General features: G+C 48.8%; 1 protein-coding gene across 3 annotated transcripts in view; it reads right to left on the minus strand.

Moving 5' to 3' along the window:
* SLC6A12 (solute carrier family 6 member 12) overlaps positions 1-15063 on the minus strand; it is an 88116-nt gene that overhangs the window by 19081 nt on the left and 53972 nt on the right. For all 3 annotated transcript variants that reach the window (XR_008445679.1, XM_054034902.1, XM_054034914.1), the window contains exons 13-14: positions 1590-1690; positions 37-207 (exon numbers count right to left, since the gene is read on the minus strand). Coding sequence is in view for 2 of the 3 variants with exons in the window: in XM_054034902.1 (XP_053890877.1) it covers positions 37-207; positions 1590-1690 (272 nt within the window). In the remaining variant the exon portion in view is untranslated. The remainder of the gene's footprint in view (positions 1-36; positions 208-1589; positions 1691-15063) is intronic.

Raw genomic sequence — 15063 nt, forward strand, 5'->3', positions numbered from 1 at the left:
GAATCTGGGACCTAGAAGTTCTGGACCTTCTTTTACCTTCTTTAGTGATCCCCTGGTTTTCAGCAGGATGAAAATGACGTAGAGTGGAATGCAGATCATGGAAGAGAGAGCCATCAACCAGCCCAGAGCGTAGCCCCACGGAGGGTACACATACCAGTTGTTGTATTTTAGGGGGGTGTACTTGATCAGTGAAAATAGGAAAGTCGCCTGAGGAATGAAGAACATAAAATCAGAATAGCAGGTGGGTACATGGTGAGTCAGAAACAGGTGGTGAGAGACGGTTCCTGACAAGGGATGTATAAGTAGTAGAAGATTTGTGATCTCCTTAACTAGTTATATCCTTGTTCCTAAGTGTTTGGGAGTTGGAAATAGTGTCATGGGTATGTACACTGCTGTTACTTACCAGCCTTAACTGAGTTTTGAAACATTTTTTTGGTTTTGGAATTTTCCCTCCCCCCTGTGCAGTTTTCCATTCACCAACCCCCCCCTCCCCTGAACCTTTGGGATGTGAGTCTCTGTGCTCTTCTACCTCCTATCCCCCACCTTTCCAGCCCCTACCCAAATCCTTACCTCGCCTTGCCCTCTCCAACATGGATCCCCTAAACCGCCAGGAAATTCCCTCTCTCTCCAATGTATGTGTAGGAGGAAGGTCCTTATTTGTAAGCTCTCTGTAGTCAGGGTGCAGAAACTCTGGAGCAGCCAATCAGGGGCTGCAGTTTGGGCACCTTCTCTGGTGACTCCTGGCTTAGTCATGCCTCTGACAGGACTGACTTTTGAGCTCTGAGAACAACCATGAGGCACCCAAGGCCCTCTCTGAAAATACTCATTGAAAGATGCTCTCTCAGCCAGCACCCAGCCCTATAGAGCACTCAAACCAGTGAGCTCTCAGCAACTCATGCATGACCAAGCAGCAGCTCTGAAAACTCCCTGATTGTTTTCAACTCCCATTGGAGCCCTTAGGTGGCAGCTCCAACAGCTATTTGTGCCTATCCAAGCTGTTGAAGATTTTGGCCATAGTTGCCTGATCCTGATCCCATTGAGGTCAATGGCAAAGAAATGTCATGACGTTCACGGGAGCAGGATTAAGCCCATACCATCTGCTGAAATCAATGGAAACAGAACTGGGCACGAGACAAAAATAGTTAATATCTTTCCTTAATTATAAACTGTTTTCTTCAAACATAGTCAGTGGGTGCATTTTCAAGGTGATTTGACTTTATGGAAAGGAAGGTGCAGGAACAAGATGTTTTTGAGTAGCGGGAGTCATAGAAATGTAGACAGAAGAGAACATTTCAGAACGAGATAATTCTTTAATGGGCTGAAATTCAAAAATGATTTGATCAGTTCCCTTCGGGCTTTGCAGATACATTCTCCTTTGCCTGCAGAATAAATATGCCAATTTTCAGGCTAAATGAAATTTCCAGACCTAAGACAAGGCTTTACAATGGAAATTGATTCCAGCTTCAACTACAGAGAAGCTACTGCTCCTCCACAGCAATTCTATAAACAATAGTGCCCCCTCGAATTCTCCTCTTCACTCAGATTCTAGAGTCCCTGTACAAACATGCCTCACCATAGTTTGTACCTACCAGGCAAACACCAGGGGTGACAACCTGCCAGCACATCTTAATCAGCGGCGACGGCCGATAACCAATCATGTCCTCAATGTTGTCATAGAAACGGTCCGCACCTTGACCACCAGAGGAAAGGACAGAGAAAGACAGAGGTAAGGGGGGTGACAATTTTTGTTCTTCAGAAATTACTCATGCCAAGTCCAGGTTTAGTTATGCTTTACTAAAATGGAAGCTCTAATTCCATAGAGCAGGGATGTATTTGGTCCTCCAGGTGTTCAGAATTTCTGGAATTCAGGCTACTTATTTAGTTGCCTAAATATGGAGATAGGTGTAGGGGCATTATTTGCTATGGGGCAAGAGGGGCAGTTGTCCCTTGTTAGACCTTGGTTTTCACCCTCACCCATGCTCCATTAGGAATTCCACTTTTTGCCCTCCCCTTCTCTCCTCCTCCCTTCTCTTCTCCTTGGGATGTAGTCATCAGGAAAGCAAATTTTGCCTGCCTGAATTTTTCTGAAATGACCCCTATGGCTAGGTGTCTCACTTTAGGCACCCCCTCTTAACAATTTGGGCCTAAAAGAACTCCTTAACCTAGCTGAACCCCCTCCCCCTCAGAATAAACCTGTGGGTATACACAGGCTTTGTAATGTGCCCCGTAGGTCAACAAGAGACCGTTTTGTTAGATTAACTGTGTGGCTGTGGATGAAGGGGCTCTCTGAAGAATACTCTGCCCTAGTAACCAGACGGATACATCTGGGGCTTTCAGCTTAATTGTCCTAGCTGGTTTCTAGGGCTGGTCCAATATTTTCCCCCAAAATGTTTTTTTAAGGCAAATTGGGTTTTTGACAAAGCAAAATTTTCCATGACGTGTCAACTTTCCATAGAAAATTTTGACCTTTTTTGTTTAAGATCTGAAAACTTGGAAATCAAAACTTTTTGCTGAAATAAAAAAAAAATTCAATTTGCAAATGTTGACATGGTGCTTAATGGGAGTTGAAGTGGATGGCTCATGCCCTCATTGTCTGTGGCTGGGTTCCCCAGCTGTATTACATCTTCCGTGGTGCACCACATCCATGTGATTCCCATGATGCACTGCAGTGGCTCAGTAAAGAGGGGAGATTGGGGCATATCAAGGGATAGATAGTCTGGCCAGGGAGCCCACTGTCCACCCCTAGAGGAATTTGGACATGAGGCACCAGAAAACTCCAATGAGGCAGCATTTCTGAATTGCTGATTTTGGCCAAAAATATTCAGTGTGGTGGGTTTCTTTTTTCTCCTGAAAAGTTGAAAATTTCCATACGGAGGGAAAAGCTTTTTTTGGACCAGCTTTACTGATATCACTTTCCAGGTTCAAACAGGACCATGGAATAGTCTGTGTGACATTGCACAATCTTTCCACAGGAACACATTGTGATGTTAAATACAGCCTGGGCAAATTCATCCCTGGTGTAAATCTGCTGAAGTCAATAGAGTATCATGAACATAACAGAAGAACGGCCATACTGGGTCAGACCAAAGTTCCATCTAGTCCAGTATCCTGTCTTCTGACAGTGGCCAATGCCATGTGACACAGAGGAACGAACAGAACAGGTAATCATCAAGTGGATCCATCCCGTCACCCATTCCCAGCTTCTGGCAAACAGAGGCTAGGGACACCTTCCCTGCACATCCTGGCTAATAGCCACTGATGGATCTATCTTCCATGAATTGATCTAGTTCTTTTTTGAACCCTGTTATAGTCTTGGCCCTCGCAACGTCTTCTGGCAAACAGTTCCACTCGCTGTGCATTGTGTGAAGAAAAACTTTCATCCTGGATTTCTCTACAGGATCAAGTGGAAGGGAAATCCTGGATGACTGGAGAAAGAGCTCTTTTTCAAATGCAAATATACCAAACAATAGCAAGGAGAACACAGAAGACACCTCTGCACAGGAATCCATATTCTACTAATTATATTTAGTAGTAGTATCGTTAATGTTTCCTTTTCCAAATGTATTCCAGATAAACACCATTTTCTGTGGTTCCAATGTGCCGATTGCAAGCAGTGGATGATGTAGTGGTACACCTTGGGACCTGACATGAATGGATTCGGAGTGCCCTTGAACACGAGTTTTGCATGATCTACCTTTCACAAGCAGATGACAAAGTAATCAGGCTGAAGAATTTATCAGTTTACCCAGTCACCATTGCTTTCTAGCTAAGAAGAAGCTGGAGGCACAGCATGTGTTGCCCTTTCTCCCCAGTACAGATTTGGAAGGATTATATGCATTATGGGAGGGAATGCCCTAAAGATCTCCCCAGAGCGATCTTCGCTGGAAGGAACAGACGTGTCTGCTTTTATCCTGCGCATCCTAAGAGTTGCCAGACTGGAACAAAGCAATAGTCCATGAACCCCAATATCTCCTCTGCAAGTGACCAGTGTTGGATGTTTTAGAAGACATAAAAAACCCATTGACAGTTCCCCTAATTTTGCAAACCTATATCCAGAGGGGAAGTTTCTTTCTGAACCCAGCAGGTGATCTGTTTACGCCCTGAAGCATCAGGATGCAGAGCCCTTATAATGTTTTCTCTAGCCTATAAGAACCACAGATGCTGTTCAAGTTCAAATGTGTCTAATCCGTTTTTGAAGTTATTAAATTTTGGTTTTCTCAAGACTATCCAGCAATGGTGAGTTCCTCAGGTTAATTATACAATGCATTAAGGAAAAAAAAGATTTCCTTCAATCCATTTTAAATTCCTTGCTCTCTGTCTCTCCTTCTTCTTGTATTATGAGAAAAGATTAAAAGGTGCAATTGGTCTACTCATATAATAACTACCATCCTCAGTTTGATTGCCCTTCTTTCTCTATTTTGAGATGAACTCACCAAAGCCGAAAGCAGAATTCAACTATACAACCCATTCATAGGGTAGCATAATCATCATTTGCAGTCCTATAGAACCTTTCATTTGAGGATCTCAAAGCACTTTAGAAACGTAGATATTATTGTCCCTATTCTACCGAGGAGCAAGCTGAGGCCCAGAGAAGCCAAATAACTTGTCCAAGATCTGCCCAGCTAAGCAATAGGAAAGCCCAGAATGGAAACCACGGCCCAAATCCTTAGCTGATGCACACTGGCATAGCTCCAGTTGAGGATCTGGCCCAAGTTCTTCAGACTCTCTGTTCTCTGAGCTATCCACTGAACAGCCATGTTGTCTGTTTTATTCTCTCTTTTCTTAATGCAGCCTCAATCACATCTTCAACTAGTACCACACACTGAGCAGACATCTTCACTGACATGACCATAGTGATGCCTAGATCTCTTTTCTGAGAGGATGAAACAAATTCAGAAGCCATCAGTGCAGGTGTGTATTTTAAATTATTCCTCCCAGCATGCATTTCTTTGCACTTGTCTACACTGGAATTCATCAGCCATGGTGTTGGTTCATTTCAAAAGTGGCTCAAAAGGTCATTTCAGTTCAGGATGGGAAAGAAGGGAGCGGGGGAGTAGAAGTGTGAGCTACCGGGACTTGGGAGTCTGCAGATTAAATTATAAGCAATCTGCACAGTAGGCAGAGACATAGCTCTGAAATGTCACATGCAAATGTTGAACAAGAATAGATCATAGTGGACAGGGAAGCTGCTAAAGTGGATGCTTGCCTCAGATAACCAGTCCCTGTTATTCCAAAGCAGAAGGCAGAGCTGAGGAGAAGACTCCAGGATGGACAAGAAGCCGCTGGGGAAGCTGAACAACATCACAAAGAGTAAGAGGCCTCTCGGTTTGAGAAGATCAGGTTGACACTTAACAACCTTCCATGGAACAAAAACATGGGCTCTAAGGAAAGTGATGAAGAATGAAGCAGAGAGACGGTGCGTGGTGCATGTATGAGTGGGAAGAAACCAAGGGACAGTTTACTGACCATGAAAATGCTATAGTCATAGGCAAGAGTGAGCTGTGTCATGAGGTGGGAGAACTGGAAACCAGCACAAGGCACGGGCAAAGACAATTCATCGGAGGTGAACAAATGGAAAGACCCTGGCAGTCTCCAGTGCAAACCTTATGTGGTAATATTTAGACCAGAATAAAGTCCCCAGAGGCCTTCACCATGCCTGAAATAGAGGGAGACTGATGAGGAGGCATTAGAGACATGAGTTTGCAAAGTATAACCAGAGAGAAGCTGAAATATGGCAGTCTGGCAAAGAGGCAGCAGAGCCCTCTAAGCAACGCACCCATTGGATGGCAGGGAAAGCACAAGTACCAGTTCAGCAGGCTGAAGCTGCAGAAGGGAAAGGAAAGCAGAAGGGTGAGTGGAGGCATGAGAGGGGAAGGAAAGAGCACCAGTCAGGGATCATGTTATGAAGGAGAAGAGGCGATGGCAAAGATTGGTTGTCCAGGAATCCACACTGAAGATGGGAGGAGGGACAAAAAAAGTGTAATTCATTTTTATCTGTTAATTACATTGCTGTGGCACCCAATCAGGATCATGGCTTCATTCTGCTGGGTGTTGCACAAACACACAGGAAGACACCGAGTCCCTGCCCTGCGAGTTTACAATGGCGCACACAATCACAATGGCAGCAGAGCTCCTGAAACACAGCACCCCAGGGAGGCAGGAAGAACTCTAACGCCTCTCGATGGGCTTGGTGCAGCTGGGGCTAGGGCACAGCACAGCCCCCTGTAGCTCCTCAGTCCTAGACTTGTGCAAACACAGGGCCTGTTCCTGGCATAAATTAGACAAGTCTGGTGGATTCTCTACTAGACACTAACTACTAATGGTCCCAAGGGGGTGTTGTGGCAGTGCAGGGGCGGCTCTAGGCACCAGCAAAGCAAGCACTTGCTTGGGGCAGCCAATTTGCAGGGGCAGCAGGGATCCAGCCTGGGAGCTGAGAACCAACAGGGGGCCCTGGGAGCTGTAGTTTCTTGGTTAGCTCCCTGCCAATAGAGCCAGCCCTGGAGCAGAGAAAGAACTACATTTCCCAGCATTCCCTTGGCCACTACCAACAGGAAAGAGGGGGAGGGAGTGAGGAAGCTGAGACCTCATGCTGCAGCTTGCTTTGAATGGAGAGCTGCACTGTGAGTAGGGATCCCATATTTTAACATTCAAAAAATAGGACACTCCACGGGGAGGGAGGGTAGCCCCACCCTGCCACCATCCACTCCCTCTGACTGCCCCCCACAGAAACCCCAACCCATCCAACCCCCCTGCTCCCTGTCCCCTGATCACCCCCTCCTGGGACCTCTGCCCCAACTGCCCCCCAGGATCCCACCTCTATCTAAGCCCCACTGGTCCTTGTCCCCTGATTGCCCCCTCCCGGGACCCCACCCCCTATCTAAGCCTCCCTTCTCCTTGTCCCCAACTGCCCCCTCCTGAGACCCCCCGCAACTTCCTCCCTAGAACCTCACCCCCTACCTGTCCCCTGACAAACCCCTGGGACTCCCATGCCTATCCAACTGCTGTCTGTCCCCTGACTGCCCCCCTCCGAACCCCCGACCCATCCAACCCCCCCTTCTCCCTGCCCCCGACTGCCCCCCCTGAACCTTCGCCCCATCCAACCCCCCCCCTGCTCCCTGTCCCTTGACTGCCCCCATGGAACCCCCTACCCCTTCTCCAACCCCCCATCCTCCTTACCATGCCACTCAGACCAGCGTGTCTGGCTTCGTGCAGCGCCAGACACGCTGCTGCATACATGCTGCTGTGCTCCCCTGCAGAGCCACAGCGCCCCCCCCCCCCCCCGTCCCCAGCAGCTGCCTTCCAGATTTGAACACCTCAAAATTCAGGAGTGCTCAAGCTCAGTTTGGGCAGCTGTTACTTCATTTCTCCCAAATCAAATATACTGATCCACTGTAACTTGCTGTAGAAAAAGTAGGATAAAATTGAGCAAGAAATGCTTCCCAGTGGTTATTAGTACTGGAATTGCTATTTTCAACAGCCATTGCCTTTTTGTTTGTTTGTTTAAAAGGAAGACAGTGATATTGCATTGGGAAATTCCCCATAGAAAGAAAGAGTGGAACAAAAGAATAATAAAGGCACCTCAACTTTTCCTCATTTATGTAGGGCAGTCTTATAATATGCATCCAGATATCCTACAATCACAGAAGCTGAAAATTGTTCCCCTTTACTGCAGTTCTGTAACCTTATGGGAACCAATCCTGTCTGTGTTCTGTGCACATCTAAAATTCCTGCTGAGTGACCTGCCCTGGGAGCGAGTTACCAGTGACCCAGGGCTGCGGCGGAAGGAGGGTGCAGGTGGGGGGGTGAGCCCAGGGCTGGGGCAGCAGGGGGGGTGCGGGTGGGGGGGTGAGAGCCCAGGGCTGCGGCGAAAGGAGGGTGCGGGTGGGGGGGGTGAGAGCCCAGGGCTGGGGCAGCAGGGGGGTGCGGGTGGGAGGGGGAGAGCCCAGGGCTGGGGCAGCAGGGGGGTGTGGGTCGGGGGGGGAGAGCCCAGGGCTAGGGCAGCAGGGGGGTGCGGCGAGAAGCCCAGGGCTGGGCCGGGGGGCAGCCAACATTTTTTTTGCTTGGGGCGGCAAAAAACCTAGAGCCAGCCCTGTGTGGCAGCCAGGGGTCACTGGGGCTATGCTCCCTTCCTCCGGCCTTATCTCCTGCACAGACTACGGGAAGAGAGGTTGGCATAAAGTCACTACAGCAACTACCCTTCCTGAGGTTCTCCTATGCAGCTTGAATCCTCCAGTGGCTGGCTTCACTGCTTGCCAAAGGAGCAGTGTAAGGTATCCCAGGTGCAGTCACAATAGAGAAACAATGGCTTCTCTCCAAACTCAGTCTGACAGCTCTGCCTCAGCTTCCCTTTGGAAGGTTCTCTCCACAATCATAGGAGCTAGAAACCTCTTCTCCTCCCCACCCACCCGTCCAAGAGAGCTTAATTCCTGCAGGAACGGATTATGGGCTTATCTTCATTGCAAAGTTTCACTCAAGTTATAACTCGAGTGTTGCTGCTTAGAGATCAGACATTTCCAGGCCTGCGGTCTAATACTGAGCCGTGCTGAGCACCCACATCCCTCCTTGACTTTAGTGAGAGCTGCAGGCAGTCAGCACCTCTTAGAATCATATCTGACTAGGAGCACAGGATTGATCAGACCAGGTGGATCATTATGTCCGGTATCTGATGGTCAGTGCTAGTGCTCCAGAGAAAGGGATAACCCATGCAGTTAGCCAGAGGAGTAATGCTCCATGAGGATGGCGAGGGGGATCCCTTGTTCTTCGTAAATCTTTATATGCAGGAAGGAGCCCAGAGCTGTCGTAGCTGGACACACATTACAGAAATTAGTGAAAGAGTCCCATAAAGGGAGCTACTCTCCTCCCTCCCTCTTATGAAAAAGGGAACAGATCCTGGGGCCCAATCCCTGTGTGACTCTGTATCTCCACCAGGAGAAGGTCTGTTTGAGGGATGCATCCTAAAGGTGAAGCTCCTCAGGTGATCTTGTGGAAGAAAACCTGGGCTGTGTTTAAATTCTAGGGGGGAGGATTCCATTCATTCTATGGCAATGAGATTTCATTCCCCCTATTGCAAGGCTTCTCAAACACTGCCAGGGCGTGGACCACATTTACAGACAGACGGCCTCCTGAGCATCACACCACCCTGTTCACAATTGCACAGGCCACATCCCTTCCCAACTGTGATCATATAACACGCTGGTGACAACCTTACTAGCAATGAAGTCAGGGCACTCTTAGCAGTCTGTAATGGGACATAGCAGCTGGGAATGAAGAAGAAAGCCAGACCTGTTGGGAGCCGCTATCCTGCCGAGTGTTAGCATGCTGCGTATTCACAGAATCATAGATATGTGGGGCAGGAAGGGACCTCAAGAGGGCATCGAGTCCAGCCCCTGCTCAGAGGCAGAACCAAGTGAACCTAGACCATCCCTGACAGGTGTTTGTCTAACCTGTTCTTAAAAACCTCCAGTGATGGGGATTCCACAACCTCCCTTGGAAGCCTGTTCCAGTGCTTAACTACTATTTATAGTTAGAAAGTTTTTCCTCATATCTAACCTAAATCTCCCTTATTTTACATTAAGCCAATTACGTCTTGTCCGACCTTCAGGGGATCTGGAGAACAATTGATCTCCGACTTCTTTAGAACAGCACTTAATATATTTGAAGACTGTTCTCAGCTCCCTCCCACCCCTGCCCTGTCTTCTTTTCTTAAGACTAAACATGCCCATGTTTTTTTTTTTTTTTAACATTTCCTCATAGGTCAGGTCAGGACAATACATGTTGTGATTGTAATGGCTTTACTCTAATTTGTACTTGCTGGCTTCATTTCTAAGAGTGTTGAAATGGAGTCAACAGAAAAAAATGGGGGAGTTGGTTTAAAAAAAAAAAGTGACTAATGCCAGTTAATGGGTTTTCCCTGCTGGGTCGGCAGCACCGATTCTCTGGCCTACACTGCAAAGTACTACAGCAGTGGTGCTAACACAAACACTCATTCCAAGCTTCCCTATTGCCAGGGATTATGATGCCATCCACCACTAGGTGGCTTCCTCCTGTCAGCAAGGCATTGTTACAAGGATTTGAGATTTCAGGTGCACAGCTTTAGTCCTGTAAACAGAGCAGGCTGAGTCAAACCCACTGATGGCATTTGCCAAAGGGGAAGCACTAATGTAATTTTTTCCCAGCTCTGAAAACCGAGCGTAGAATAAGTTGATAAGTTTTTGGAGCTCTGGATTTGAAGGCTGATGCCCCAATAACATGCTGCAGGGAGCATTCTCCAAACAACAGTGTACACACTGGGATTAACTGTTCCAGAAGAGAGCTCACATAGGCCTGGTCTACACTACGAGTTTAGGTCGACTTTAGCAGCGTTAAATCGAATTAAGTCTGGACATGTCCACACGACGAAGCCCTTTTTTTCGACTTAAAGTGCCCTTTTTTTCGACGTTATTGGCCTCCGGGAGCTATCTCACAGTGCTTCATTGTGACCGCTCTGGACAGCACTCTCAACTCAGATGCACTGACCAGGTAGACAGGAAAAGCCCCATGAACTTTTGAATTTCATTTCCTGTTTGCCCAGCGTGGAGATCACAGGTAACCACGCAGAGCTCATCAGCACAGGTAACCATGATGGAGTCCCAGGATCGCAAAAGAGCTCCAGCATGGACAGAACGGGAGGTACGGGATCTGCTCGCCATATGGGGAGACGAATCAGTGCTAGCTGAATTCCGTAGCAGTAAACAAAATGGCAAAATATTAGAAAAAGTCTCAAAGGCCATGAAGGACAGAGGCCATAACAGGGATGCACAGTAGTGCCGCGTGAAAATTAAGGAGCTAAGGCAAGCCTACCACAAAGCCAGAGAGGCAAAAGGAAGGTCTGGGGCAGAGCCGCAACATGCCGCTTCTAGGCGGAGCTGCACGCCATTCTAGGAGGTGCAACCACAACTACCCCAACCATGTGCTTTGACTCCATCAATGGAGAAAGACGCAACAGAGAAGTGGGTTTGGGGTACGCGGAAGATGATGATGATGAAGACAATGAAGATAGCTCACAGCAAGGAAGCGGAGAAACCGGTTTCCCCAACAGCCAGGATCTGTTTATCACCCTGGATCTGGAACCAGTAACCCCCGAACTCACCCAAGGCGTGCTCCCAGATCTTGAGGGCACACAAGACCCCTCTGGTGAGTGTACCTTTGTAAATATTACACATGGTTTAAAAGCAAGCGTGTTTAATGATTAATGATTAATTTGCCCTGGCAATCGCGACCAGTACATCTACTGGAAAAGTCTGTTAACGTGTATGGGGATGGAGCGGAAATCCTCCAGGGACATCTCCAGAAAGCTCTCCTTCATGTACTCCCAAAGCCTTTGCAAAAGGTTTCTGGGGAGGGCTGCCTTATCCCATCCGCCATGGTAGGACACTTTACCATGCCAGGCCAATAGCACATAGTCTGGAATCATTGCATAACAAAGCATGGCAGCTTATGGTCCCGGTGTTTGCTGGCATGCAGACAACATCCATTCCTTATCTCTGTTTGTTATCCTCAGGAGAGTGATATCATTCACGGTCACCTGGTTGAAATGGGGTGATTTTATTAAGGGGGCATTCAGAGGTCCCCATTCCTGCTCTGCTGAACAGAAATTTTCCCTGCTGTTAGCCACGTGGTGGGGGGGAGGGGTGAAGTGATCATCCCAGAGAATTGGGTGTGGGGACAGGGAGGGGGGTTAGTTGGATTTGTGCTGCATGTTAACCCGGAAACCGCAGCCCCTCCTTTTACATTGCAAACCCATTTTAAATGGCCAACCCAACGGGTGCTTGGTATGGGAAGTGAGGGCGCTGCTGTTTGAAACCATTGCCACATGTTATGAAGGTTAAAAAAGCCAAAAGACTGTGGCTTACCATGGCTGCCAGCAAGCTGAATTCTGTTGCCTGGCACTGCGTGAGTGATCTCTCACACCAAACGGGCAGGCCCTCAATATAAGAGGAAAAATGCGACCTTGTAACGAAAGCACATGTGCTGTGTAACGTGAACAGCAAAATTTAACGTGAAAGAGTGTACCCATTGTTCTCTAAAATGTGTCTTTTTTAACCACCTCTCCCTTCTCCTCCACCAGCTGCAAATGTTTCTCCTTCGCAGAGGCTAGCGAAGATTAGAAGGAGAAAACGGCGGACTCAGGATGATATGTTCACAGAGCTCCGGATGTCCTCCCACACTGAAAGAGCACAGCAGAATGTGTGGAGGCAGTCAATGTCAGAGTGCAAAAAAGCACAATATGAAGGAGAGGAGAGGTGGCGGGATGAGTCGTGGGCTGAACAGAGCAAGTGGCAGGCTGAAGATGATAGGTGGCATCAGCTTGCAGACAGAAGGCAAGAGTCGATGCTCCGGCTGCTGGAGCATCAAACTGATATCCTCCAGCGTATGGTTGAGCTGCAGGAAAGGCAGCAGGAGCAGAGACCGCCGCTACAGCCCCTGTGTAACCAACAGCCCTCCTCCCCAAGTCCCATTGCCTCCTCACCCAGACGCCCAAGAACACGGTGGGGGGGCCTCCGGCCACCCAGTGACTCCACCCCAGATGATTGCCCGAGAATCGGAAGGCTGGCCTTTAATAAGTGTTAAAGTTTTAAACTGCAGTGTGTCCTTTTCCTTCCCTCCTCCCCCACCCATCCCGGCAATTACCTTGGCAATTATCCCCCTAGTTGTGTGATGAATTAATAAAGAATGCATGAATGAGAAGTAACAATGACTTTATTGCCTCTGCAAGCAGTGCTTGAAGGGGAGAGGGGAGGGTGGGGTGGTTGGTTTACAGGGAAGTAGAGTGAACTGGGGGGGCGGGACGGAGGGTTCATCAAGGAGAAACAAACAGCAGTTTCACACCGTAGCCTGGCCAGTCACAAAACTGGTTTTCAAAGCTTCTCTGATGCACACCGTGCCCTGCTGTACTCTTCTAACCGCCCTGGTGTCTGGCTGCGTGTAATCAGCGGCCAGGCGATTTGCCTCAATCTCCCACCCCGCCATAAATGTCTCCCCCTTACTCTCACAGATATTGTGGAGCGCACAGCAAGCAGCAATTACAATGGGGATATTCTTTTCGCTGAGGTCTATCTGAGTCAGTAAGCTGCGCCAGCGCGCTTTTAAACGTCCAAATGCACATTCCACCACCATTCGGCACTTGCTCAGCCTATAGTTGAACAGATCTTGACTACTGTCCAGGCTGCCTGTGTACGGCTTCATTAGCCATGGCATTAAGGGGTAGGCTGGGTCCCCAAGGCTAACTAGAGGCATTTCAACATCCCCAACGGTTATTTTCTGGTCCAGGAAGAAAGTCCCTTCCTCCAGCTTTCGAAACAGACCAGAGTGCCTGAAGACGCGAGCATCATGTACCTTTCCCGGCCATCCCATGTTGATGTTGGTGAAACGTCCCTTGTGATCCACCAGGGCTTGCAGCAGCATTGAAAAGTACCCCTTGCAGTTTATGTACTCGGTGGCTTGGTGCTCCGGTGCCAAGATAGGGATATGGGTTCCGTCTGTCGCCCCACCACAGTTTGGGAATCCCATTGCAGCAAAGCCATCCGCTATGACCTGCACGTTTCCCAGAGTCACTACCCTTGATATCAGCAGGTCTTTGATTGCGCTGGCAACTTGGATCACAGCAGCCCCCGCAGTAGATTTGCCCACTCCAAATTGATTCCGGACTGACCGGTAGCTGTCTGGCGTTGCAAGCTTCCACAGGGCTATCGCCACTCGCTTCTCAACTGTGAGGGCTGCTCTCATCCTGGTATTCTGGAGCTTCAGGGCAGGCGAAAGCAAGTCACAAAGTTCCATGGAAGTGCCCTTACACATGCAAAAGTTTCGCAGCCACAGGGAATCGTCCCACACCTGCAACACGATGCGGTCCCACCAGTCTGTGCTTGTTTCCCGGGCCCAGAATCGGCATTCCATGCCATGAACCTGCCCCAATAACACCATGATTTGCACATTGCTGGGGCCCGTACCTTGTGTGAGGGCTGTGTCCATGTCAATTTCCTCATCACTCTCGTCGCCGCGCTGCAGTCGCCTCATCGGCTGGTCCTGGTTTTGCTTTGGCATGTCCTGGTTCTGCATATACTCCAGGACAATGTGCGTGGTGTTCATAGTGCTCATAATTGCCGTGGTGATCTGAGCGGGCTCCATGATCCCAGTGCTATGGCGTCTGGTCTGAAAAAAGGCGCGAAACTGACGGAGGGAGGGAGGGGCGACTGACGACATGGCGTACAGGTACAGGGAATTAAAATCAACAAAAGTGGCTGTGCATCAGGGAGAAACACAAACAACTGTCACACAGAATGGCCCCCCCAAAAGTTGAACTCAAAACCCTGGGTTTAGCAGGCCGTTGATTTCTCGGAGGGAGGGGGAAGCAAATGAATACATCTATTTTTTACATCTTAAGCTGGCAGCAGACGGTGCAGCATGACTGATAGCCCTCAGCATCTTCTGGGTGCTTGGCAGAAGATACTGTATTACGATTGCTAGCCATCATCGTCAAGACGGTTCAATAGGACTGCCGGCAGGACTGAGTCTCCAGGAGACAAAGCATGTCTGCCCAGGTGCCTCTGATTGAACTGGAATATGATGACGACGGATATCAATCTTAATACACCATCCACTACCAAAAGGCAAGGAACTGCTGCTGTGTAGCAATGCAGCCCCATGTCTGCCAGCACCCAGATCGCCAATGAAGGCCACCAGTCATACTGCACCGTCTACTGCCAAAAGGCAATTAGCTGCTGCTGTGTAGCAATGCAGTACCACGTCTGCCGGCACCCAGATGACATATGGTGACGCTGAGCTGAGCTGAGCGGGCTCCATGCTTGCCGTGGTATGTTGTCTGCACAGGTAACCCAGGTAAAAAGGTGCGAATCGATTGTTTGCCGTTGCTCTGACGGCGGGGGAGGGGCCTGACGACATGTACCCATAACCCCCAGCGACACTGTTTTGCATGATCAGGCATTGGGATCTCAACCCAGAATTCCAAGGGGCGGCGGAGACTGTGAGAACTGTGGGATAGCTACCCACAGTGCAACGCTCCGGAAG

The sequence above is a fragment of the Malaclemys terrapin genome, chromosome 1 (genome assembly GCF_027887155.1).
Source record: "Malaclemys terrapin pileata isolate rMalTer1 chromosome 1, rMalTer1.hap1, whole genome shotgun sequence".
NCBI lineage: Eukaryota > Metazoa > Chordata > Testudines > Emydidae > Malaclemys > Malaclemys terrapin.